This window comes from Corythoichthys intestinalis, chromosome 9 (assembly GCF_030265065.1).
Source record: "Corythoichthys intestinalis isolate RoL2023-P3 chromosome 9, ASM3026506v1, whole genome shotgun sequence".
NCBI classification, from domain to species: Eukaryota; Metazoa; Chordata; class Actinopteri; order Syngnathiformes; family Syngnathidae; genus Corythoichthys; species Corythoichthys intestinalis.
In genome coordinates this window covers 56,805,821-56,832,996 of record NC_080403.1, presented here as the reverse complement: position 1 = coordinate 56,832,996, position 27,176 = coordinate 56,805,821, and the positions used below count along the sequence as shown (strand labels likewise).

The following is a 27,176-nucleotide window of genomic DNA, read 5'->3' as shown; positions in this document are numbered from 1 at the left end:
TAACTATTATTACTTTTTTTTTTTTTTTTTTTTTAAATTGCAAGTGATTATTGTTTATTGGATTTGTTTTTAATGATCTACGATTAGAGGGCAGTAACATGCTACTATTAATTCGTTCTTTAATTAGATCAAAAATATTTAACTTGGGTAGATTAAAATTTGATCAAATACAACGTGTAGCAGGGAAATGTTCCGCGTATATGAATTTAAGGGTCAGGGTTAAAGAGTGAGACTGACTAATCAGATTTTGTTGTTGATGGATTGGTTTGTGAGTTTGTAGGGAAACTGCTTTCCTAGTTATTAAAAGAAGCAGATTTTCCATTGCAAGGCATATTTGACACAAAGAGACTTTTAATAGTTTTTGAGTGCTTGCTGTAGTTGTACATTAGATATCATCAGAATGGCTGAGAACTCTGCAGGGTTGTGTATATACTGTAAATATATATGTGTTGTATAGAAAATATGAACTTCCGGTATCGATATCGGATCGGGATCGCAATATTTGGCCTTGGCATTACTTGGTATTGGATCGAATCCAAAATCACTGGTATCGCCCATCACTACTGGAGACTGGCTAGGCCACTCCAGGACCTTGAAATGCTTCTTACAAAGCCACTCCTTTGTTGCCCTGGCTGTGTGTTTGGGATCATTGTCATGCTGAAAGACCCAGCCACGTTTCACCTTCAATGCCCTTGCTAATGGAAGGAGATTTTCACTCAAAATCTCTCGATACATGGCCCCATTCATTCTTTCCTTTAAACAGATCAGTCGTCCTGATCCCTTTGCAAAAAAACAGCCCCAAAGCATGATGTTTCCACCCCCATGCTTGACAGTGGGTGTGGTGCAATTCAGTATTCTTTTTCCTCCAAACAAGAGAACCTGTGTTTGTACCAAAAAGTTCTATTTTGGTTTCATCTGACCATTCTCCCAGTCCTCTTCTGGATCTCAAATGCTCTCTATCGAACCGCAGACGGGCCTGGATGTGTACTGGCTTCAGCAGAGGGACACGTCTGACAGTGCAGGATTTGAATCCCTGGCGGTACATTGTATTACTGATAGTAGCCTTTGTTACTGTGGTCCCCGCTCTCTGTAGGTCATTCACTAGGTCCCCGTGTGTGGCTCTGGGATTTTTGCTCACCGTTCTTGTTATCATTTTGACGCCATGGGGTGAGATCTTGCATGGAGCCCCAGATCGAGGGAGATTATCAGTGGTCTTGTATGTCTTCCATTTTCAATAATTGCTCCCACAGTTGATTTCTTTACACCAAGCGTTTTACCTATTGCAGATTCAGTCTTCCCAGCCTGGTGCAGGTCTACAATTTTGTCTCTGGTGTCCTTCAACAGCTCTTTGGTCTTGACCATAGTGGAGTTTGGAGTGTGACTGACCGAAGTAGTGGACAGGTGTCTTTTTTTACTGATAATGAGTTAAAACAGGTGCCATTAATACAGGTAACTAGTAGAGCCTCGTTAGACCTCGTTAGAAGAAGTTAGACCTCTTTGACAGCCAGAAATCTTGCTTGTTTGTAGGTGACCAAATACTTATTTTCCACTCTAATTTGGAAATAAAATCTTTAAAAATCAAACAATGTGATTTTCTGTTTTTTTTCTTCCAAATTCTGTCTCTCATGGTTGAGGTTTAGCCATGTTGACAATTACAGGCCTCTCTAATCCAACTTGCACAGTTGGTGGTTGACTAAAAACTTATTTGCCCCACTGTACATGTAAAATGCAATCCTTATACTAAAAAAATCAATTTCTTTACAAAAAAATCAATTGTTCGTCAAGTAAAACAAACATCCCTAAGTTTCGTTTTTCGCCCAATACGCAAAGTATATACGTGAACGGTTCTCAAACGATGTGCATGTTGTAGCAAGTGACACCAATAGGACAAACACAATTGATCAATTAAATGTTTGTTGACTCTCTTTGTTGCCTCAACTCAAACTGGCGGTTTGGTGCTTTAGCTAATATTTGCTCACTAGCTGAAGTCATAATTGACACAATAAGAATTCACAAAAAGCATATTTAACAAAACACTGGTTGCTGAATCATAAAGGCAGACCAAATCAAAAGACTGACTGAATGTAACAACTGCAGCTATTTACATTAATGATATTTCTTGAGCTCATTAAGGAGCCTCTTTTACCATTTCTATACCAACCGCACATCAACATAATAATCAGTGTTCAACACTTCCGTCAGTGCCTGTCCTCCCACGCAGTGACACGCACGCTGAGACTAATGTGTGTGTGGCCCACGACATTTAAAACCAAAAATAACCTGGCAGTATACCGTGCCCTAATTTCCTGATGTTTCTGACAGCCTAGAGTCAGTGTAATGAAACAACAAGGAAACCGCTCATTTTCACAGCAACTTCATGCGGATGTGCTCCTTAATTGTGAACGTCACTCTGGCTGCGTGACACTAGATGTCTATTTTAGGCAGGGGTGGGTAGTAATGTGTTACATTTACTCCGTTACATTTACTTGAGTCAGAAAAATGTACTTCTAAGAGTAGTTTTTCCCACACCATTCTTTTTACGTTTACTTGATTTGTGAAGAAGACAGGCCATTCTTACTCTGCTACTTTGGGTTAGTCTACAGTCAATTCCTCTTTATTCTACATATTAGATTGGACTTTTGTTTTTTTGCTATCACATTACCTCTACTCGTTTCACCAATAAGGTGCCACAAAAATCACTACGTGACTGCAATATACCAATCAGATGTAACACTATAGTCACATGACCAGTGGCGCGGTAAGTGGGGTGCTGCACCGTGTGTTTTGATATACTTTTTTGTTGTTTTTAAAGATAAACAATACACAAATCAGCAATGTGAGGTGGAGAACCCAGTAGTATGTGAATCACTTGTAAGTGTGGATATGTTGACATCCTATTCTATGCTGCCTGATCACTAATCCTGGAACTTTTAGGTATGTGGCAAAAATGGATTTTGGCATGTGGCATATTTTTTTACCATGTGGCATTTTTTTTTCTGGTATGTGGCAAAATGGATTTTGCCATGTGGAATTTTTTGGGTGTGTGGCAAAATGGATTTTGATATGTGGAATTTTTTGGTTTGTGGCAAAATGGATTTTGGCAAGTGGCTTTTTTTGCAAAGTGGCAAAATGGATTTTGCCATGTGGCATTTTTTGGTATCTGGCAAAATGGATTTTGGCATGTGGCATTTTTTTTTTACCATGTGACATTTTTTTTTTTTTTTGGTATGTGGCAAAATGGATTTTGCCATGTGGAATTTTTTTGGGTGTGTGGCAAAATGGATTTTGGCATGTGGCATTTATTGGGTATGTGACAAAATGGATTTTGGCATCTTTCATTTTTTTTTAATCATTTTTTTTTGCTATGTGGCAAAATGGACTTTGCCATGTGGCAATTTTTGGGTATGTGGCAAAATGGATTTTGCAATGTGGCATTTTTGGGTATTTGACAAAATAGATTTTGGCATGTGGCATTTTTTTGCCATGTATAATTTTATGGGTATGTGGCAAAATGGATTTTGGCATGTGGCATTTTTTTGTATGTGGCAAAATTGATTTTGGCATTTTAATTTTTTTTGCAATTTTTTTGGTATGTGGCAAAATGTATTTTGGCATGTGGCATTTGTTTTGTCATGTGGCATATTTTGGGTATGTGGCAAAAAATATTTTGGCATGTGGCATTTTCTTTTGGTATGTGGCTTTTTTTTGCCATGTCGCAAAATGGATTTTGCTATGTGGCATTTTTTGGGTATCTGGCAAAATGGATTTTGGCATGTGGCATTTTTTATTGCCATGTGGCAAAATGGGTTTTGCCATGTGGCAATTTTTTGGGTCTGTGGCAAAATGGATTTTGCCATCTGGCATTTCTTTTCCAGTTGCGATTTTTTTTTAGTATGTGGCAAAATGGATTTTGGCATGTGGCATTTTTTTTGCCATGTGGCATTTTTTGGGTAGGTGGCAAAATGGATTTTGGCATCTGGCATTTTTTTGCCAAATGGCATTTTTTTTGGTATGTGGCAAAATGGATTTTGCCATGTGGTATTTTTTGGCTATGTGGCAAAATCGATTTTGGCACGTGGCATTTTTTTTTTTTTTTGCCATGTGGCATTTTTTTGCCATTTGACAAAATTGATTTTGGCAAGTGTCATTTTTTGTCCATGTGGCATTTTTTTGGTATGTGGCAAAATTTTTATTTTCTTTTTTTCACACTGCTCCTCCTGAATCCGAGATTCGACTTCGCGACGGGCCCTCCTCTCGCCCACCCACGAGTACACCTTCCCAGAGAGGCTGCGGCGGGTGATCCTTGCTGGATTCAAAGCACTTGAATTTGTCTCGGGGTGTCACTTTGTTGATTTCTTTCACTCTACTTTCTTTTCATAGTATCACCACATCATCAGTCATCCCTTTAAGTTTCATTCAAGAAAATCCTACTTTCAATCTAAAGTGCAGTGAAGTGCCTTGGAAAAACTGTGTTGAGATGAAGGATAAAGACAGTTAATAAGAAGATGAGAGAGCCAAATAAATCAAAGGCTGCCAAGGGTTCGCCTCTATAGGGGATAGGGGTGACAGAGTGGGATTTGATCCTCGAAAGGAGAAGAGAATGAAAGCGACAGCGAGTCTTTGTATCTCAGGGTGAGAGAGGCTGACTATTCCAAAGGGAGGTGGCAAAGAGGCCAGAGGGAAGGTGACGAGTGTTTGACACATGGTTTTGTGTAGACGCTTTCGCACACAGATGTCGGTGACACATTCAACCATTGTCGCATGGCATTGCTATCATTATTTTGGGTTGGAAAACCTTCCTCCCATGTATAAAAGCACTCCTTACTAGTCCGCAGAGGGTGAAAGGTGAAGAAGCGGCAGTCGGAGAAGAAACTGTGAGATAGAGCAGCAGGCAAGATCTTAAAAGGAAGGTGTGGCTGTTCTAATGTGTTGACTAACAGTCGCAAATTCCCTTTAAATCCAGTCTGCTGGGTGTTCTGAGCCCGTAGCGGGCTGCGGAGGCGGCGCTAGGTGCTTAGAAGGAGAGAACAATGGAGGAGCTTCTATTCAAAGGGAGACAGATGAGATCTGTTAGAAAGGGAAGAAGCAGAATGTTGACTGCGTAGACAAGATAACGTTTGACGATGTATCGCGATACGCAATGTCAGGATATTAGATAATAGAAACTAGGAAATGGAATTCCTGGGGAGATTGTGACGGTGGCTTTGCTGTGATGGTTGAACTCGGGTCACTTCCCGTTGGTTTGAGGCATTTCAGGGTCACTTCCTGTTGACTGAGGGTAACTTCCTGTTGATTTTGGGGCATTTTCGGGGTCACTTCCTGTTGATATTATGTCACTTCCTAATGAATTTGAGGCATTTCAGAGTCGTTTCCTGTTGATTTTGGGGCATTGCGGGGTTACTTCCTGTTGATATCGGGGCATTTCCTGTTAATTTGGGGGCTATTCTGGGTCACTTCCTGTTGATATCGGGTCACTTCCCGTTGATTTGGGAGCATGTCGGGGTCACTTCCTGTTGATATTGGGTCACTTCCTGTCGAGTTCAGGGCATCACTGGGTCACTTCCTGTTGATATCGGTTCACTTCCTCTTGATTTGGGGGCATTTTGGGGTTACTTCCTGTTGATATCGGGTCAATTCCTGTTGATTTTTAGGCATTTCAGGGTTGCTTCCTGTTGATTTAGGGGTGTTTCAGGGTCATTTCCTGTTGATATCAAGTTGCTTCCTGTTGATTTGGGGGCATTTTGGGGCTACTTCATGTTCATATCGGGTCACTTCCTGTTGATTTGGGGGCATGTCGGGGTCACTTCCTGTTGATATCAGGTAATTTCCTGTTAATTTGGGGGCATTTTGGGGCCACTTCCTGTTGATTTGGGGGCATATTGGGGTCACTTCCTGTTGATATCAGGTCACTTCCTGTTGATTTTGAGGCATTTCGGGGTCACTTCCTGTTGATTTGGGGGCATGTCAGGGTCACTTCCAGTTGATATCGGGTCACTTCCTGTTGATTTGGGGGCATTTTGGGGTCACTTCCTATTGATATCAGGTCATTTCCTGTTGATTTGGGGGCATTTCAGGGTCACTTTCAGTTGATATTGGGTCATTTCCTGCTGATATTGGGTCACTTCCTGTTGATATTGGGTCACTTCCTGCAGATATTTGGTCACTTCCTGTTGATTTGTGGGCGTTTCGGGGTCACTTCCAGTTAACATTGGGTCACTTCCTATTGATTTTGAGGCATTTCGGGGTCACTTCCTGTTGATTTGGGGGCATATCAGGGTCACTTCCAGTTGATATTGGGTCATTTCCTGTTGATTTGGGGGCATTTCGGGCTCACTTCCTATTGATAACAGGTCATTTCCTGTTGATTTGGGGGAATTTCAAAGTCACTTCCTGTTGATAACGGGCCGCTTTTTGTTAATTTGGCGGCATTTCAGGGTCACTTCCTGTTGGCATCGGATCACTTCGTATTGATTGGAGGGCATTTCAGGGTCACATTCTGTTGATATTGGGTCATTTCCTGTTGATATTGGGTCACTTTCTATAGATATTTGTTCACTTACTGTTCAAATTTGGTCACTTCCTGTTGATTTGGGGGCATTTCGGGGTCACTTTCAGTTAACATTGGGTCACTTCCTGTTGATTTTGAGGCATTTCGGGGTCACTTCCTGTTGATTTGGGGACATGTCAGGGTCCATTCCAGTTGATATCGGGTCACTTCCTGCTGATTTGGGGGCATTTCGGGGTCACTTCCTATTGATATCAGGTCATTTCCTGCTGATACTGGGTCACTTCCTGTAGATATTTGGTCACTTCCTGTTGAAATTGGGTCACTTCCTGTTGATTTGGGGGCATTTCAGGGTCACTTTCAGTTAACATTGGGTCACTTCCTGTTGATTTGGGGGCATTTTCGGGTCACCTCCTATTGATATCAGGTCATTTCCTGTTGATTTGGGGGCATTTCAGGGTCACTTTCTGTTGATATTAGGTCACTTCCTGTAGATATTTGGTCACTTCCTGTTGATTTGGGGGCATATTGAGGTCACATCCTGTTGATATCGGGTCACTTCTTGTTGATTTTGAGGCATTTCGGGGTCACCTCCTGTTGATATCGGGTCATTTCCTGTTTATTTGGGGGCATTTCAGGGTCACTTTCTGTTGATATTGGGTCATTTCCTGCTGATACTGGGTCACTTCCTGTAGATATTTGGTCACTTCCTGTTGAAATTGGGTCACTTCCTTTTGATTTGTGGGCATTTCGGGGTCACTTCCTGTTGAAATCAGGTCATTTCCTGTTGATTTGGGGGAATTTCAGGGTCACTTCCTGTTGATAACGGGCCACTTCTTATTGATTTGGGGGCATTTCAGCGTCACTTCCTGTTGGCATCGGATCACTTCCTATTGATTTGGGGGCATTTCAGGGTCATTTTCTGTTGATTTTGGGTAATTTCCTGCTGATATTGGGTCACTTCCTGTTGACTTGGGGGTACTTCGGTACTTTCAGTTAACATTGGATCACTTCCTGTTGACTTTGAGGCTTTTCAGGGTCACTTCCTATTGCTATCAGGTCACTTCCTGTTGATTTGGGGGAATTTTGGGGTCACTTCCTGTTGATATCAGGTCACTTCCTGTTAATTTTGAGGCATTTCAGGGTCGCTTCTTGTTACTATCGGGTCACTTCCTGTTGATTTGGGGGAGTTTTGGTTTCACTTCCTGTTGATATTGGGTGACTTCCTGTTGATTTTGAGGCATTTTAGGGTCACTTCCTGTTGATATCAGGTCACTTCCTGTTGATTTGGGGGTATTTTCTGGTCACTTACTATTGATATCGGGTCACTTCCTGTTGATTGGGGGAATTTTGGGGTCACTTCCTGTTGATTTCCGGTCATTTCCTGCACACTATGGACCATTTCCTATTGATTTCAGGGCATTTCAGGGCCACTTCCAGCTCATTGGTCACTTCCTGTTGATTTTGGGACACTTCCTGTTGATTTGGGGGCATTTTGGGGTCACTTGATATATTTGGGTCACTTCCTGTTGATTTGCGGACATTTCGGGGCCACTTGTTGATTTTGGGCCATTTCGGGGTCACTTCCTGTCGATATCAGGTCACTTTCTGTTGATTTTGAGGCATTTCAGGGTCGCTTCCTGTTGATTTTGGGCCATTTCGAGGTCACTTCCTGTTGATTCGTTTTTTTTTTTTCTCGGGGTCATACCCACATACAGTACATAGTATATAAGCACACATAGATAGAAAGTATAATACAGACACATACAGTGGGGAGAACAAGTATTTGATACACTGCCAATGGGAAAACCCATTGGCAGTGTATCAAATACTTGTTCTCCCCACTGTACGTGTCTATATATAAATACATACATACATATCATAACATATCGTATCGTATCGTGACCCCTGTGTATCAGTGCATCGTATTCTGAGTTTAAGTGTCCCATCACAAATCGACAGAACATTTCGTCTTCATTCATTAACTTGAATGCATTCCCTGCGCTGCAAATTTATTCTAAAATGAATGGCAACGAAAACAGACTGCATGCGCATATTTGGGTGTCAGGGGACTGTGACCATTACGAGCACATATTTAAACACATTTAGCGATAATAACAAGCCTCTGCTTGTTTACCATAATTGGCTGTCTGGGGAAAATGTTTATGAATGAACCCATTCTGCTCCTTCATTAGCAACATTTACTGTATATCAAATGGTGCCTTCCTTGTACTTACATTTACAATGGCCTCTTTGGTCTGAGACATGTCAGATATGACTCCGTCTGTGATGATGAGGAGCACAAAGTACTGGGAGCCGTCCTGCACTGACGCCGCATACCTGTTTGTACACAGGTTTGATAAGACGTCACAATGTTATAAAAAAACAAACAATAATAATCGTATGCTTTGGCATGCAGAATTGGCAATAGATTACATGCGTCCAAGTAGTCTATATCAGGGGTGTCAAACTCATTTTGGTTCGCAGGACACAGTTATGACTATTATGGGGGTCGGACTAATTTATTTTTGACCCCAGGGTCTCCTCCCAGTTGGACATGCCTTAATATCAAATTATTAGAACTCATACTAACATTTATCTTTTAAGAATTACTTGTCTTAAAGATCGAGGATCCCTTTAATGCTCAATGTGGTACACACAAGGACGTAGGATGGAGGTTGAGTCAACTTGAATCCATTTTAACTGGCCGCAAGTGTGATTTAGTTATTGCCACCACCTGTTATGTGCCACAGTTAAGTAACAGGTGCTGTTAATTACACAAATTAGAGAAGCATCACATGATTTTTCAAAGGGTGCCCATACTTTTGTCCGGCCCATTTTGTGATTTCATTTGTTTTCCATTCTCTTTTGTGTTTTCTCATTGCAAGCAAAATAAATAAAGATATTACTACCAAAGCATTTGTAATTTCAATCATTTTCTGGGAAAATTTGAGTGAATTGCAGGGATGCCAATACTTTTGGCCAGCAGTGTATAACAACCTTTTCATTCACATATACCGTATTTTTCGGACTATAAGTCGCGTTTTTTTTCATATTTTGGCTGGGGGTGCGACTTATACTCAGGAGTGTGGAATTATTAACACATTATGATATAATTTCACATGTTATTTTGGTGTTTTGCAGTGACACTGATGGTTTTGTAAAGTTGTTAGCATGTTCTAATGCTATAGTTATCTGAATAACTCTTTATAGCTATGGCCACGTTCGCGTTCTGCCTTTGGCAGTGTATGTTCAATTGTATTATTGACTTTTTTATCTCGAAATGGATGCATTTAGTTTGTGGCGCTTTCACGCCCACGTGAGGGCGCACTCGCACTTGTTTACGTGAAGAAGAGTGCTCACACGCCAGAAGAAGACGGACAGCTACGTAGCTCTGAGTGAGTGAGCCGCCGAGTTAGCGAGAGAGAATAGACGGCTGCGAACCTACTTTCATTGTTTATGCTTTTAAATCATCTCTACAGAGGCAACGCCTGCGTGTATCATCTTTTCTGTTGTTGTTGTGTGTTTTCCACCCGCGATCGGACACATAGAGCCAGTTGTGTGGTTGTTTGAACGATGTGCTAATGATAGCGAACGCATGCTAACCTGTTACTTATTACGAATAGTACCTAATTATCATTTATTTACGTTGATGCGAACCTGTTTTCTATCGAGGACCAAATTGATTCAGCAAATTATACAGACGTCCAGCATTGTCTTTTGGGAGTTCGCTGTATGGCCAGGACCGAGCCGTAGCGTAGGACAGTATATTCGCATTTCGTTGTTCATGCACTGTACACTGTACATTTATTTAGCATGTTGTTCTCTATTGTATTTTGTATTAAATTGCCTTTCAAGATGACATGTCTGTTGGATTTTATCAAGTAAATTTCCCCCCAAAATTCGACTTATACTCCGGTGCTACTTGTATGTTTTTTTTCTCTTCGTTGGGCATTTTATGGCTGGATCGACTTATACTCAGGAGCGACTTGTAGTCCGAAAAATACGGTACTCATCTCGTCACATCGATTTAATCTAGGGGTGTTTTGATCATGTTTTTTGCTCCCGATCCGATCCCGATCGTTTTAGTTTGAGTATCTTTCGATCCCGATATTTCCCGATCCGATTGCTTTTTTTTTTTGCCCCGATTCAATTCTAATCATTCCCGATCATTTTTCCCGATCATATACATTTTGGTAATGCATTAAGAAAAAAATGAATAAAACTCGGACGAATATATACATTCAACATACAGCACATAAGTACTGTAATTTTTTTTTTATTATGACAACAAATCCTCAAGATGGCATTTACATTATTAACATTCTTTCTGTGAGAGGGATCCACGGATAGAAAGACTTGTGGCTTTGTATATTGTGACTAAATGTTGCCATCTAGTGTATTTGTTGAGCTTTCAGTAAATGATACTGTAGCCATGACCAAATGCATGATGGGAAGTGGAACCATGACTGTGCGTAGTGCTACCAATTAATATATCTTCTCTGGGAAATAACATAAGATGTTAAGAAAAAGATCAATTGCTACCTTGCTTACCCACATTGCTTCCCATGATATTTCTAATCGTAGGGAGAGGGATTGTAAGGCATTAGCCAGTTTAAAAAAGTCTCCAAAGGCTGCCAAAATTCACTCTACTCATTATACGCTGTCTTTTATCTCTCTATATCGGTAAAACGGCACCATTACAGATTGAGCGCGACAATGCTTGAGTGGGTCGTGCAGTTCATGCGTTAATTGCGTTAAATATTTTAACGTGATACATTTTTTAAAAAATGAATTACCGCCGTTATCGGGATAAATTTGATTACCCTACCTTAAGCCTAAAATAAAGACTCTGGATGAGTGCAACATATTATGTCTGTAACGTGAAATACAATTATAAAACGATTTAATTAAAAAATACCGTATTGGCCCGAATATAAGACGGTGTTTTTTGCATTGAAATCAGATTGAAGAAGCGAGGTCGTCTTATAATCGCGTTCTAGACGTTATACCCATTTACGACGCTAGATGGCGCCAGATATCAATAAAGCGATGTTCTGTCATGATCTCAGCGGTCTAGACATTTTACCCATTCACGACGCTAGATGGCGCCAGATATCATTGAAGTGATTTTCTGTCATGACATCTCAGATATCTCAAGTTTAACCAGTTGGCATTACTTTATTGGTTTTTCCTTATTCAGATTTGTTTCAAGACTACAATTACAGTTAGATTTCACTTTGATGGTTAATGCAGTTATTGCAATTTTGTTGTTTCATCACAATAGATTTGTTTATTTACATTTCAAAAACCCGAAGTCATTCATTTACAAATGTGATTCCACTTAAGTTTACATACTTAAATGTTCAGATGTTAAGATTTGAATGAGGCAAAATAACATGCTTTTTCTCTCAAATATATTGTTATAATCATTTGTTTCAGATGTACTGTAATTATTTTGTGTATAAAAAATAATTTGGGGTTCAAAAAGTTTTTTTCAAACTTGAGTCTTGAACAAGAGGGGGTCGTCTTATAATCAGGGTCGTCTTATATTCGGGCCAATACGGTATATATTAAAATAAGGCATGGCTGATATTTTTTTATACTTTGAAAATGACGTGATCGGACCTGATCGATTGGCACATCTCTAATTTAATCCTCAGTACACATTTTCATACGCTAAATTTGAAAAGGTCGATTTTAAGCGCTTAACTCAATTTTGATTTGTGCATGAAGGAAATGTTTGCATGCGGTTTCACAATAGCTAAAGGAGAGCAATCAAGTTTAGAAGGTGCATTTTGATCATGTCACAAATTGTCGGTTATGATAGCATCTGTCAGTGTTTGTTAATAGTGACACATTTGTTCCGTCTGCTAAATCCAGCCACCATCATGTTATCTAATCTCATGTTCAAGCATGTCAAGTTTGGTTTATTGTGACTGTGCTGATGTTTGTCTAGATCAGTAGTATCAAACGTACATATAGTCATACTGTATATAAAGAACATTAGCCTGCATGGACTCATGTTTGTCCAGGTTCTCTTTGACAAAGACCAACTACGCTCTATTTTTAGCGGTATGGACCTCCACTTATATGAGTACCAGGTGATGGTGACTAGAGATGTAGTTTATTTATTTAGCATGGATACTATTTTTTTCCATGTTGTGGCGTGACTTGAGTTCTTCATAGTGCGACCCTGCAAGGGTTTGCGCACGCACAGTGAACTTTTGCAGGTGTGTTATTATCCCCTGTCCACCATTTACAATTCTCGATGCCTAGGAAGGGCAAGGAAAATCATAAAAGAGTATACACTCTCCAGCTTCCACTTCTTCAACATGTGTGCCTTCTGGCAGGCGCTACCATACAAAACAAACAGACTGAGAGAGAATTCTTTCCAGGAGCGGTCATCATACTCAACTGAAGTTTGCACTGAAATATCACTGTTATTGCACTGCTAATGCAATTTTTATTTCTTATTAATTTGCTAATTTATTTTTAATTGTAAAAATGTGAAATTTATCATGTAAAAATGTGATATTTATCATGTAAAAACGTGATCCCTGTCTTTTAAAAATGTAAAGCTATCATTCTCGTATTTTTACATATTAAATGATAACCAAAAAAATGTAAAAACATAAACATTATCATGTAAAAATGATAATGATCATGTAAAACTGATTTAAAATGTTAAAACATGATCATTATCATGTAAAAACATAATATCTATTATCGAAAAATGTGAAACTTATCATGTAAAAAATGAGATAAATATAATCGCCCCTCCAAATATGTAAAACTCATGTAAGAATGTGATCATTATTTAATAAAAGAGAACTATCACAAAATGTTATGATGTAAAAATAAAGAATCCATTTTTACCTAAGTTTTACATGAGTTTTCACGTTTTTACATGATAGTACCACATTTTTACATGAAATTTTCACTTTTTCATGTTTCATAATTAACATGCTTTTACATCATAGTATCACGCGTTTACATGATGCTTATCACGGTTTCACATTATATTATCATAAAATTTGATAATAAAAATGTATACACATTATTTATCAAGTAAAAAATGATAATGATCAAGCGAAAATTTTACCATGTTAATCATGTAAAAATAATCACTATCATCAAATATAAGAAAATTCTCATGTAAAAACGTGAAAACGATGCTTTAAAAATTATATAAAAATGAGAACTGTCATGTTAAAGCATGGAAACTATCATTTAAAAATGTGTAAAAATGAAGTTGCTGTTAAATAATTCACATTTTTACATGATAGTACCACATTTTTACATGAAAATTATCACGTTTTTACATGATAATTAGCACACTTTTACATGATAGTTTTCATGTTTTTACATGATAGTGTCACACTTTTACATGATTTTATCATAATCTATGATAATTAAAATGTGAAAACAATAATGATCATGTGAAAATGATCATGATCATGTAAAAACATGGTAATTATCATGTAAAGAAAGAGAATACTCATGAAGACATGATAATTATGTAAAAATTAGTAAACTCATGTAAAAATGACAACGCTATCATTTTTACATTTCAGTTTTCACGTTTTACATGAAATTTAACAATTTTTACATTAAAATTATCATGCTTTAACATGATGTTATCATGTTTTTACATGATTTTATCATAATACTTGATAACTAAAATGTAAGAACATGATAATTATCATGTAAAAATAGAAAACTCATTAAATATGTGATAATTATGCAAAACTGAGAAAACTACCATGTAAAATTGGGATAGTTGTCATGTATAATGTAAATACCTGATCATTACCATGTAAAAATGAGAACTATCATGTAAAAGCATGAACACTATCATGTAAAAATGAGAACTCTCTCATTTTTACAATTAAAAAAGTTACATTAGTTTTCACTTGTTTACATTATAAAAACTCATGTAAAAATGACAATTATCACGTAAAACTGGTAATCATTGAAAAATGATAAATCTATCATGTAAAAATAAAAAAACTATCATTTTTACATGATAATTATCACATTTTATATGATAGTTTTCTCATCTTAACATGATTATCACATTTTTACATGAAAACGATCACTTTTCACTTGATAATTATCACATTTTTACATGATAGTATTCTCAGTTGGTGTTAAATGGTGTTATACTTTACCACCTTTCAAGGCGCTCAAAGCGCTTTAAACTATCTCGCCATCCACCTACTGGTGACGCAGCACCAGGAGCAACATGGGGTTAAGTATCTTGCTCAAGGACACTTAGGCGAGGTCATCAGGGCGGAGAATCGGTCGCACAACCTCTGGGTTGGGGGACAACTACTCTACCACTGAGCCACGCCACCCCCAGTTTAACTTGATTATCGCATTATTACATGAAAACTCACTTTTTACTTAATGATTTCCATGTTTGTCCATGATAATTATCACGTTTTTACATAATAGTGATCCCCTTTATAACTATCAAGTAAAAACGTGACCCTGGACTATTTTTTTCCGTTTTACCCCCCACAGAGCCCTCCCACCGACCCCCCAAAATATTCGGGCTGTACGGCAACCTTTATGTCAGGGAGAATTCTCGCCACTTTTAGCTCTGATTTATGAAAAATGGTAAATCTGGAATGCGACACAGGTATATACATTTTTAAAAACAATTTTACCTTGCTACATGGTTCACCACTGGTGCAAAATTGGTCGGCCCATACAGTTGCACTGTCTTCAGACTCTGGTGGTAGGCTTCTAAGATTCCCTCTATTCCGTTGCAGTAAGGATTCTCGATGTTTCCATTCTGAGGAGAGAACACCCACATCACTTTAGTAACATTATACGTATTACAAAAAAAAACATATAGTCTCTGAGCTATGAGTTTGAACAGTGAAGTGTCTTTACCAGTGGAAATTCGTGCGAAACCCGTCCATCGGGGGGCAGTTTGGCTCCAAAACCAAGAGCGGGAAACATTTTATCACTGTCATAGTCCTGAATAATCTCCCCGACAGCCTTCAGTGCCATGGCATAAGCGTTGAGCTGGTATGGGTTCATGTAGTGCAGTGACGTGGACTGAGAGGGGTTACCTGTTGACCACACAACCAATGCACAGCTTTCAGCCAACTGCTGTGCACAGCTTGTACTGATACAGTACAGTGCACTAGCTCTCCTATTTAATGACTTGTCTCGCAGCAGTCAGTTTGACAGAGTAAAGAAGTAAAGAGTAGGAAAGAAACAGCTGTTCTTGTACTATATATACCTGTAAAAGTCAACTAATCTATCATATTTTTGTTGTCGCAAAGTTTATGTGCATTTACATTTGATAAAGTCATTGCTAACTGTCATGCATGGTCACTCTGGAATCGTTCTGACATCTGAGGTATATTTGATTGTATGTTATATGAGGAAAATATGCAGTTAGAGGTCTTAAAATTTAGTATTCCAACAATATTTCACCAGGATCTTGCCTAGTCGTGCCCTTCCAGTGATCAGGCTGGCTTTATGCCCAATCACTCCACAATTGACCACATCTCCGTCTGCTGATAGAGAGGATCCGCGAATCCCGTAAAGAACGCCATCTGTACATCGGATTCGTCGATTTAAAGGACACTTTTGACACCGTATGCCACTCCTCGCTGTGAAACATCCTCAAAGCCCTTGGACCGCCACCCGAGATCATCACCCTGTTCAAGCTGCTCTACAGCAACGCAGAGAACTGTGTCCGTATTAACGGCAGTGACTTTTAATATCTCCAGGGGTGTTCGCCAGGGCTTCATGGCTGCTCCTGACCTTTTTAACTGAGTCATCAACCATCTGATGTCTAGGGTCTGTGAGCGTGTCCCAGTAATGTCCTTTGGCAACTACCACCGGACTGACCTGGAGTACGCCGGTGACCCCATCCTGCTCAGTACTCAGTACAGTAAAATGATTTTAAGGTAGTTCTGACTTTGCGATAAGAAAACAATCTGCTCCCTCTCACGTCATAATTGGATTCCCTCAGTTGGAGTCGAATTTGTAGGTGAGACGGGAGACAATTTGAGTGGGCCTTGTACATCATCTGAACAGTTTTGAAGTGTATTGATGTAGAGCTCATTTGTGTTTGATCTGAATGGCGCGTTGTGGATGATCCGAATCGCTTTCTTTTGAAGGATCAGAAGAGGATGGAGGTGAACCTTGTGTGTGTGTCCCCATATCTCTGAACAATAACTAAGATGCGGCAAGATCAGTGCACTCTAGAGAGTTTGGAGGGCCTTCTCATCAAGCATGTTTTGGGCTCTAAAGAGAATAGAAACGCTTCTGGCAAGCTAATTGTGCAGCTGGATCACATTGGCCTTCCATGATAGTAAATCATCAATTACTACACCTAAGACTTTGTTCTCACTTACTTTTTGTATCATCACATTGTTCATTTGTATGTTTAAGTGTTTCTTGAGACCTTTTCTGCCAAATAGCGTGTATTGTGTTTTTTTTTTTTAAGATTCAGAGATAATTTATTAGCGTTGAACCAATGCTGCAATTTTGCTAGTTCAACATATATTAGCTTGTATGTTTATGGTGTAAATAGGTTTTTAGCACCGTTGGATAACATTGAGAGTCCAACTGAATAGAAAAGAGGGCTTTTTTTCACCGCCACAAAAGCTTTGGGTGCAAAATTTTATAAGGGTGCCAAGTTTGACAGAACACCGGTCCGTGAAAAAAAGACCCAAATCACACCGGTCCGTAGCGCAAAAAAGGTTGGGGACCCTATCGGCTGTGGCGTTCGAAAACTGCACTGCCCCCTACTGCATGGCATTAATATTACATCGTTCCCATGCAGAATTGCGGCAATGTGTGCATGCGAACATGTAATACATAGGCTGTTTTCTGTTGATTCGGTTGGCCCATCGCCTTGTAAAGGAGCCCAGAGATGCTACATGGAGCTACACTAAAAGCTCAGTGACAGGCCAATCGACATAAAGATGCAATGTTAGGGCATTAAAGGCATTGTTGAGTGTAGTCGCATCCTATCACCTCTACTTGAAGGATTTTCACCTCAAGTCAATAGAGCAAAGGTCATCACTTTCAGCTGACAGTGTTTGTTAAGAATCCAACTGAGGCACCTGCTTACGTCTACTTGCGCGATTGATTAGGAAATTGAACATGCCACAATCAAACAGCACCTCTATCAGTTCTGGCTTTACACAGTGCAAAACATACACTTTGTATTACTCACCGTTAGAGGCTGTGAAATCGATAGCCACCGTGAAATTGATCTGCGTCCTAGAAGCGGAGAAAAATGCAGAGATAGAACAGACAGCAATATCAAACACTCCTCATCCAGTTCCACAAATGATTTCCTATGGTGCCAAAGGTTCAAAGCCATCACTACTTCAATTTTTCATTGCCATTTGACACATGTAGTCAAGCATAACGCGGTCCCTGGGCTCGCAAAGAAAGATTAAAGTGATTACACCCGTGTTCTTATTCCACTTTCACCTCCGCGAGGAGCCGTAGATGGCGGAGACGGTAATTAAAGTGACGGAGCGCTTAAGAACAAATCATAATGTAATTCTCCCTGGCTGATGAAGTTCTGCCTTCTTCTCGTTAATTTGCGGCGGAGTGACGAAATCTCAGGGGGGCTAATGACAGCCCCTCATTACATGTGAGAGGCAGCCCGAGAGGAGGCAGGAGAATGATAACCAAATGAATGACTTATAGATTCATATTAACCTTTCAGTTTTAGACAGAGACTGAGAATATGCCAACGTCCGACCCTGGCAACCTTAGCATTAATTACGCTAGCTTGTATTATTCATGAGGCCTTTCCCATGAATTACAGTGTCTGCATGCTATAGTTGCCGGTGGAAAGTGTTATCGTTTATTTATTCATTTTTTTTAACGTTGTCCCTAGAAACGATTGGTGTGTGTGTGTACGTACAACATGAGTGTGTGGGCTGTTGATTTAAAGGTCAGTTTCGGGAAGAGAGCTGTGACATAGTTTGGAGAGTCTTGTCACTTTGGTGAATCCCTGTGAAAAGACAGCTTTTGACACATGTTCACGCTGTTCGGGAATCGCTGCTAACACAAACACAACGACTATCCTCTCTTCAGGCAATATACTGCACTGTACTTTAGCGGAATTCACTTGAATGCGATGGTTTTCTTGAGGTGAATTCAACTGAAATACAGTTCATATATCCATAGACTCTACTATCAGTTGACGGGAAACGGGGGGCGGGGCCGCTTCGTAGGGGGCCTACTTTCAGAAATGTAAATTTTATCGCTGTCAAACGATTTAAATTTTTAATCGAGTTAATCACAGCTTAAAAGTTAATTAACTCATTTGCTCCCAAAAACGTATAAATACATTCTATTTTTATTTTTTTCAGTGTCCAAAAGACCTATTTATATGTATTCTATACTGCTGATTCAACTCAGCTCCAAAGCACAAGGCTGAAAATCCATTTTAAAGCAATAAAACTGGCCACTGGAGGGCAGTAGCGCATTTAGTAAGACCCGCAACCTGATTCAACAGCAACGAACGGCCGGGCCTGCACGGCCGGGGTGCCGGCATAAGGATGCCAGGCGGCGGACGACTGAGCAGAATAACCGAGAGGACGCCTGGGATGCCAGGCGCTGGATGACCGAGCAGAACGACAGGGACCACCAGTGCAGCGGACGATGTCGTTGAGTCCGTGTTGCTCGCCGAGCAGACCCCGCAGAAACAAAAAAAAAATCTATCTTTATGAGACAGGCGGTGAAGAGCGAAAAGTTTACCCAGCTGTCGCGGCAACAACGTCATCTCTCAGTTAGTTATGTGTAAATAAATTGTTACTTTGCAATGAAAAGCTCTATTTGTCTTGTTGTTTATGTTATTTTGTAAAAGGAAAACATTATACGGATGTTTGTGATGTAACTAAAGCAAAAAAATAGCTGTGTTAAAGTCAAAGTTATGTTTGAAATGTATGCTTTCACAAAAGCTCGATTTCAATGTTTTTTCATCAGAAATTGGAAAATTTCTCAAACTAAGCTATTTTCTAATGCTGATTTCTAAAGAATGGAAAAAGATATGAACTTACTTTTTTCCTGCTGAAAGAAGAGAGTCTAATCTTTCTTTTGGTGGGTTCCATGTTTATATAGCAATAGAACAGAATTGTCTGTGGGCCTTACAAAATCAGTCAAAATCCAGTAAACCGGCCAGGAGCGAAGGGCCTTGCTTCGGTGAAAATGGCTGGGACTGAATGAGTTAATCATGATTTAATCGCAATTCAAACCATCTCTAAAATATGCCATATTTTTCTGTAAATTATTGTTGGAATGGAAAGATAAGACACAAGACGGATATATACATTCAACATACTGTACATAAGTACTGTATTTGTTCATTATAACAATAAATCAACAAAATGGCCTTAACGTTATTAACAGTCTGTTAAAGGGATCCTCTATTTTTAAGTAATTCTTAAAAGATAAATGTTAGTATGAGTTAGAATAATTTTATATTAAAACCCCTCTTAATGTTTTTGTTTTAATAAAGTTTGTAAAATTATTTTAAGTGATAGGTCGTTATTCTTGTTACGTCACAGTGCGTGACGTCACCGGGCCCGTTGCCGAAATTCCAGCGTGTCACTCGTTAGCTATCCCAACATGTCGTCGGTTCTACCCTTCCTATTTGCACCAGATCTGAAAAGTGAGGAGCAGGACAGCACTGTCGGTCGTTCACAAGACGAGCTTCAGGGAAAAATGCGTGCAGCAAATACCCGATAAGACAAAAGTTGGGCAAAAGTCTCAATGACAACAGAGCCACAGAGCGTATGCTGTTGGGAACTCCGGTTGGGAGCGAGAGTGTATGCTGTTGGGAACTCCGGTTTTATTAGCAGATGTTCAAGGTAAGCATATTGCGTTTTCAAACTTATCCCAATCTAATTATGTAGATTGTTAGCATCCAGAGCTGTCGTGTGCTTTACATACAGTACAGGCCAAAGAACACACCTTGTGTAATCCATGTCTTGTCCATTGTAACGGGTGGTAGGTAGGATACGTGTATAAAAGTACCAAAAAGGGGAGAAGCTTCCACCTATGCAAATTTTAGTCACAAAAAATAATATTTCCACCTTGACCACTCTTCACTCGGGAGCTCAGCAGTACGCAAACACGCGTTCCCTGACGAAGTCCAACATTGTTGTAAGGTCCACGTCAGAGTCACTGTCGTCACTGTAGCGTGCCATAGTGCTTTGATTATTTGGTATGATTTGGGGAAAACTCCCACGAAGAATAGTCAACAAAAAAGATAGCAATAGTAATCCAAATCTGCGTTTTTTACTCACTCGAAGATCCAGGAATTAGACCGATCCCATGGCAATGTTGCAGCTGCGATCAGACCGTCGATTCCACAAAATAGACTGATCCAAAAAGCCGCTGTGGGACCGACCAATAAAAAAAAATAGACAGATCCGAAACCAATATTGCAGACGCGGTGGGACCGTCGGATCCAGAACATAGACGGATCCCTTACTTGACTGAGGATCCAGGAAAAATGTTCGGGCGCCAGTTGTAACGCGTGGTGGGTAGGATACGTGCATACAGGGACCAAAAAGAGGAGAAGCTTCCACTTATGCACATTTATTCACTAAAAATAATAATTCCACCTTGACCACTCACTTCACTGCCCTTGCTTCCATTTGACTGGAAATTGCATCCAAAAGCAGCACATCGTGGCATTTTACTTCGCGACTTTAGGCAGTAATAAGCAATTTTGAACACGCTACACATTTGGAAAGATCCCAATGACGTCATCACTGCGAGCCAGCAAACCATGGTGCCAACTAACCATCAAAATATGTAGTAAATACTATAAATATATTGCCATTGATTTAACATTTTATGTGTTTCTAACAACATATTTTAGTACAAGAGAACAATCATGGTTTATTAGAGCCTACATGTATTTCAGGTAGAGGATCACTTTAAAGCGATCCATGGATAGAAAGACTTGTAGTCCTTAAAAGATAAATGTTAGTACAAGTTATAGAAATTTAAATTAAAACCCCTCTTAATGTTTTCGTTTTAATAAAATTCGTAAACTTTTCAAACAAAAAATAAACCAGTAGCTCGCCATTGTTGATGTCAATAATAATTATGGTGCTGAAACCCATAAAATCAGTCGCACCCAAACGCCAGCAGAGGGCAACAACAAAAAAAAAACAAAAAAAACACAAGTAACAAGTGGAAATGACACTTTGCTGTCATTTTAATCTGTTTGAGCAGGGCTTTAGCGTTAATTGTGTCAAATATTTTGACGGGCGATAATTTTGACAGCCCTAATAAATTTTATACTTTCAAAACCAAAGCTGCAAGCGACCTAAAATAGGATCAGGAACCTCCCTGAGGCATATATGAGTGGCCAAGAGCAGCGGCATCAGAACACCCCATTGAATATTTAGTTATTTATTAAGAAATGCTTACATATCAATGTCTGATCTTGTTTTTCTCTATCTCTGGAAAAGAAAGTGATTTAATTGCAGGTAAACAACAAAAATTAACAATGTATTACTCATTAAACCAATATATTAACAAAAATGCAAAATCAGACATTGATATGTGAACATTTCTTAATAAAGAACTGAATATTCAATGGGATGTCCCAATTTTTTCACGACTGTAAGTTCAAGCCAACCTCCTGCGTAAAAACAGAGTTCAAGCTAGGCGCTAATGCTAATGCGCAGCTGCATCTTTGCCGTCCTGCCTGCCGCTACATAAATTCCGATTTGGGAGACTTGACAGTTTAGACCATCACAACATTCTCGAAAAATCCGGCCCAGATCGGATTTGAAAGGTCCATTTCTATGCGACTCGTCCCGTTCAGACCATCAAGTTAATCCCTCACTCGTGTCGGAAAAACACGACAAAATCGGGTTCGTTCATTAAGACCTGCGGTCTGAACCTAGCCTAAGATTAAAGTGCATGTGACACGAAAAAGCATGTTTATTTCATAATTTATTATTTATTATAATTCATAATTCATAAAACAAGGCCTACTACTGTGGGACCATTGGACTTACGAGGAAGTGAGTAAACATTTTGTTTTGTATTATGTCAAATACTGGGATCATTTTAATATGTAGGTGGCTTGCATTTTGTGGCTGACATGCATGCGGGGCGGCTATTTTTCGGCACAACCCCGGCGGCTTGTCGCACATTCATCCGCCGGGAGAGCACTATATTCAGCTTATTGTGCTCATGTGCCCGGTGTTCTGTCAAATTTTCCGACCGATCAGAAATTTCAACTTTGAGTTAAAAAAAGCCGTGAATACAGCGATTACAAAGTAAACACTACAACTCTTTAAATTAAGGACTACTTATGTTTGATCATTGATAGGCATGTAAAAAGCTCTCCTAATGCACATTAGCTGCACGTTAGCTGCACAACAACTGCGGCCGCCCTCCTCCGGGGAACGAGCTGTAAATTGCTCTCCGGCGAAGACAATCGAAAACCCAGTCGTCATGTCAAAACATCCGAGCTAGTTATGTGTGATTTTCCGCTTCGAAGACTTTGAAACATCACTCGGTTCGGGTTAGCGTGTCGGCTAGCTGTCACGCCTTTTGGTTTGTTTACATTCTCCGAAGCCGGGGAAGGGAAATGACATATGTCCGACTTAGGTGTCATAAAATATCATTCTGGAGGTGCGACAGTAAAGGTGAAGTCGACAGTTTTGACCATTATGGAGTCATTTTGCCATGTCGTCCTGAATAAGTGCATTTTTATTATTTCATATTCCATTTAGCACAAGACTGTTAATTGTCATAACCATGCCATTTATTTAGTAATTGGGGAAAATACTTGGATAAAAAGAATATCCTGTAAAAATATTGAAGAGACTGAAACAATGACATTTTTCAGCTCTCTTCGTCGCGTTTTCCTCGTTGTGAATAGTTCCCCCTCGACGGGCTGACTAGTCCTTCTCAAGCCATTTATTTAGCTATTGGGGAAAAATACTGGGATAAAAAGAATATCCTGTAAAAATATTGGAGTAGAGAGACTGAAACAATGAAATTTTGTGGGTCTCATCGTCGCGTTTTCATCGTTCTGAATAATTCCCCATCAATGGGCTGAATAGTAAAACCGATGAGCCCAGTGACCCACTGACGTCATCCACCTGTTGGAGACGCTAGAGCCCTACTATGGTAGACGTGGCTAACCGGCAGATTAAAAGACTAATTTCTCGTCATCTGCGCTTTGCTAAATTGTTGTATATAGTCGAATCGTCTGAAAATATGAATGTAATTCACATAATAATGCTATTTAAGACTTTTTTTCTCCTGTCGTATGCTCTTTAAGCCTAATCTCAAAAACCTCCCCTTTAAGAAAAAACAACATCAGACTTTCAAACAAAAAACGTGCACTTACCCTCCTTTGATGTAATCCAAAAAGGTAAACTCAGACTCCACAGAGAACGAGAGGAGAGTCACCTAAGAAAAACAATGAAAACGATTAAAAATCAGATTGAACCATAATACCGATTTGATTTGAGGACAAAACAACTGAAAACTTGCTTCTTGTCAATGACTTTGAATGTAAAACGAGTGTTTGCCAAACTGGCCAAAGATATTTTGTATGGCAGACAGCGAGTTGACAAAGAAGTGGCCAAGAAGTAACTTGGTAAAGCCCTAAAACCAACCGAAGCAGCCTGGAAATGCTAAAAAAAAATCAAGGGGTAATGATGAAAAATTTACAGGAAGTACACTGCATTACCCGACGCTCCCCACACATCCCTGCTGGGTAGTGGCTGCCAGTCGGGGACCTGGCAGACACAGTAATAGGGCGGTAGGTGGAAGCCATACTTTTCCAAATGGCAGGGTTCCAGGGGTGGGGCCTCCTCTTTGTCTGGGCTGTCGGTTGCTGGGGTCGAGGGGTCGGAGCTCTGGTCCCGTGGTGGCCTCTCGGCATTCTCCTGCATCCCCCTTTCTCTCTTTTTCCTACCCGTGCATCCTGTTTGGGTCCCGGCGCAAATTGCAGGTGGACGCTGGGGAGTCGCCTTTTACGGTTGGGGATACTGTCCTGGCCCGGGCCTAGTGGGTTGTTGTGTTCTGCAGCGTGCCATGTCACCTGGGGAGGGTGCAGTGGTGGCTGGAGGTGGGGGCGCGGATGGTCAGGATGACCACCCTGGGTCCTGGGGGTGACGGTGGCCCCTTTGCTGGAGCTGCGGGGGAGGGGTGTGCGGCTCTCCATGGAACCATTATTGTAGCAAAACTATCTTCAAATGCGTACCTGGATTCACAAATATGTAGGCGTCCTTAGCCCTATTTTAGGGGCGCTTCAGCCCCCCCGAAACTCCTCTTAAGCTCCCCTAAATAATTTGGTGGTGTTTTATTTAAGAAACAAAAACATTACAAAAAATGCTGACATAGTCACTATGAAGTTGCCAGAATATTATTTTAAATCAATAATCATATAACCAGTCATTCTTAACTTAAATATGATCATAAATCTGTCAGTTTCCCCTCACTTCATAGAGTAAGGTGGAGAGCCCCTTCAGTGCTTCGTTATCCAACCCATTCCACTTGTTCGTATAGAAAACGCCCACATAACTATAAATCCAGTCCGCGTTTTCCCTGTGACCTTGCTCTCGGTCGGTACCGCCGGCGTTTGAGTGTACCTCTGACGCACACAGAGCAGAGCATGAATAGATGGATGAAGGATGGACATAAGGTTTTTCAAGAAAGTGAGTGTTTATCACTGCTGGTAGTAACTCCAGCTCCTATCTAACAGCAGAAAGTCCCATGTAATTAATAAACCAAATGCTCCGTGTTCAACAAATAAAAATCTGGCTTGCACACTACGGACAATCTCTGTGCACGTCTTATCTTTGTTGTTTTCCAGTCAAGAGTTACATCCCAGGTCTAAAATAACGCTGCTACTTAGCTGCTAGCTAGTTAGTGTAAGATGCATTGTGAAGGTCCTACTAGAGGGAAGTGTGCACTCTTTTTACCACTCTCTTGGGGTGACTTCCTTCTGGAGCATCAGCTGTGTGGCACTTGTGAATCCTGGTACACATTTGAAGATACAGTAGTTTTGCTACAATATTGCTTCCATAGCGCTCCCCCCTTCAGTTTGACTGGGGAGGTGCCGAGGACCTGGGGCGGCCCCCGCACAGCATTTCCACTTTTCTGTAGTATTTTCATTAGGGCTGTCAAACTATTAAAATTTTAAATCGAGTTAATCGCAGTTTAAAAATTAATTGATCGTAATTAATCACAATTCAAACCATCGATAAAATATGCCATATTTTTCTGTAAATTATTTTTGGAATGGAAAGATAAGACACAAGACGGATATATAAATTCAACATACTGTACATAAGTACTGTATTTGTTTATTATAACAATAAATCAACAAGATGGCATTAACATTATTAACATTCTGTTAAAGCGATCCATGGATGGAAAGACTTGTAGTTCTTAAAAGATAAATGTTAGTACAAGTTATTGAAATTTTATATTAAAACTCTCTTAATGTTTTCATTTTAATAAAATTTGTAAAACTTTCAATCAAAAAATGAACTACTAGCTTCCCATTGTTTATGTCAATAATTACACAATGGTCATGGTGTTGAAACCCATAAAATCAGTCGTACCCAAGCGCCAGCAGAGGGTGACAAAACACCAAAAAACACAAGTAACAAGTTGACATGACACTGTGCTGTCATTTTAATCTGTTTGAGCGGGGCATGTGCGTGAAATGCGTCAAATATTTTAACGTGATTAATCGAAAAAATTGATTACCGCCCGTAAACGCGATAATTTTGACAGCCCTAATTTTCATACATCTGAGTGGGTTCACACATAGCTGAGTGCAATTAGACACACTTGGGTAGAGGGACTGTCGGTGCTAGGATTAGCGATCAGGTAACATTGAATAGGATGTCAACATATCCACACTTATAGGCGATTTACATAATACTGGGTTCCCCACCTCACATTGCCGAATTGTGTACGCCACACTCCAGGTAATCCAGTGTCCTTTTACCTTCCCCCTTATGTCACAAGGTGTTCACGGGTATATGTAATTAGCTAACGATAACACCACTATGTTCATGGGTAGCATAGGCGTGTAACAATTGTATTTCTTGTTGTTGTTTGTTCTTCTCCTCTTCTGTCTGCTTCCTTCCTTTCTGTCCCCACAACCCCTTACTGTTCACTGCTTTCTCTGAATAAATAAAACATAATAAAAACCACAATGGAAATATATCAAACTTCCAGGTGATACATTAAAACAAATTCTCCATGTCTAAGCAGCTGGACAGGTAGAAACAACAACAACAACAACAACCAGGAAGTGTCCCGTAAGTATCTTAAAATGACATGAAAGTGTCACAAAATGAACTCATTGCCTACCATTACCAACAATAGACGTCCAATTCGCTAATACTAGAAGAACTGGCTGTGAATACTCATCTTCCAGTGCACATGATTGCTATAAATGTGGCTCACGAACCAACATGAGTTTGACACCCCTGGTTTCGACAATACTTGTACGAAACAATGAACAAGTCAAATACTGAGTGCAATGTGCAAGATTAATGTGCACAAACTGTGCTGTTGAACACATACTTCATATTCAGTTTTCACAACACTCTCTACCATATGTGCTAATTGAATTGGTGAACAAGAGAACTGACACTGAAGCACAACA

General features: G+C 39.8%; 1 protein-coding gene across 3 annotated transcripts in view; it reads right to left on the bottom strand.

Annotated features, from left to right (window-relative positions):
- The window catches only part of cpne5b (copine Vb), a 276,730-nt gene that overhangs the window by 12,507 nt on the left and 237,047 nt on the right, over positions 1–27,176 (bottom strand). For all 3 annotated transcript variants that reach the window (XM_057845330.1, XM_057845331.1, XM_057845332.1), the window contains 5 exons: positions 23,892–23,953; positions 17,718–17,764; positions 15,410–15,591; positions 15,181–15,308; positions 8,743–8,845 (listed from right to left, as the gene is read on the bottom strand). In XM_057845330.1, coding sequence (XP_057701313.1) covers positions 8,743–8,845; positions 15,181–15,308; positions 15,410–15,591; positions 17,718–17,764; positions 23,892–23,953 — 522 coding nt within the window. The remainder of the gene's footprint in view (positions 1–8,742; positions 8,846–15,180; positions 15,309–15,409; positions 15,592–17,717; positions 17,765–23,891; positions 23,954–27,176) is intronic.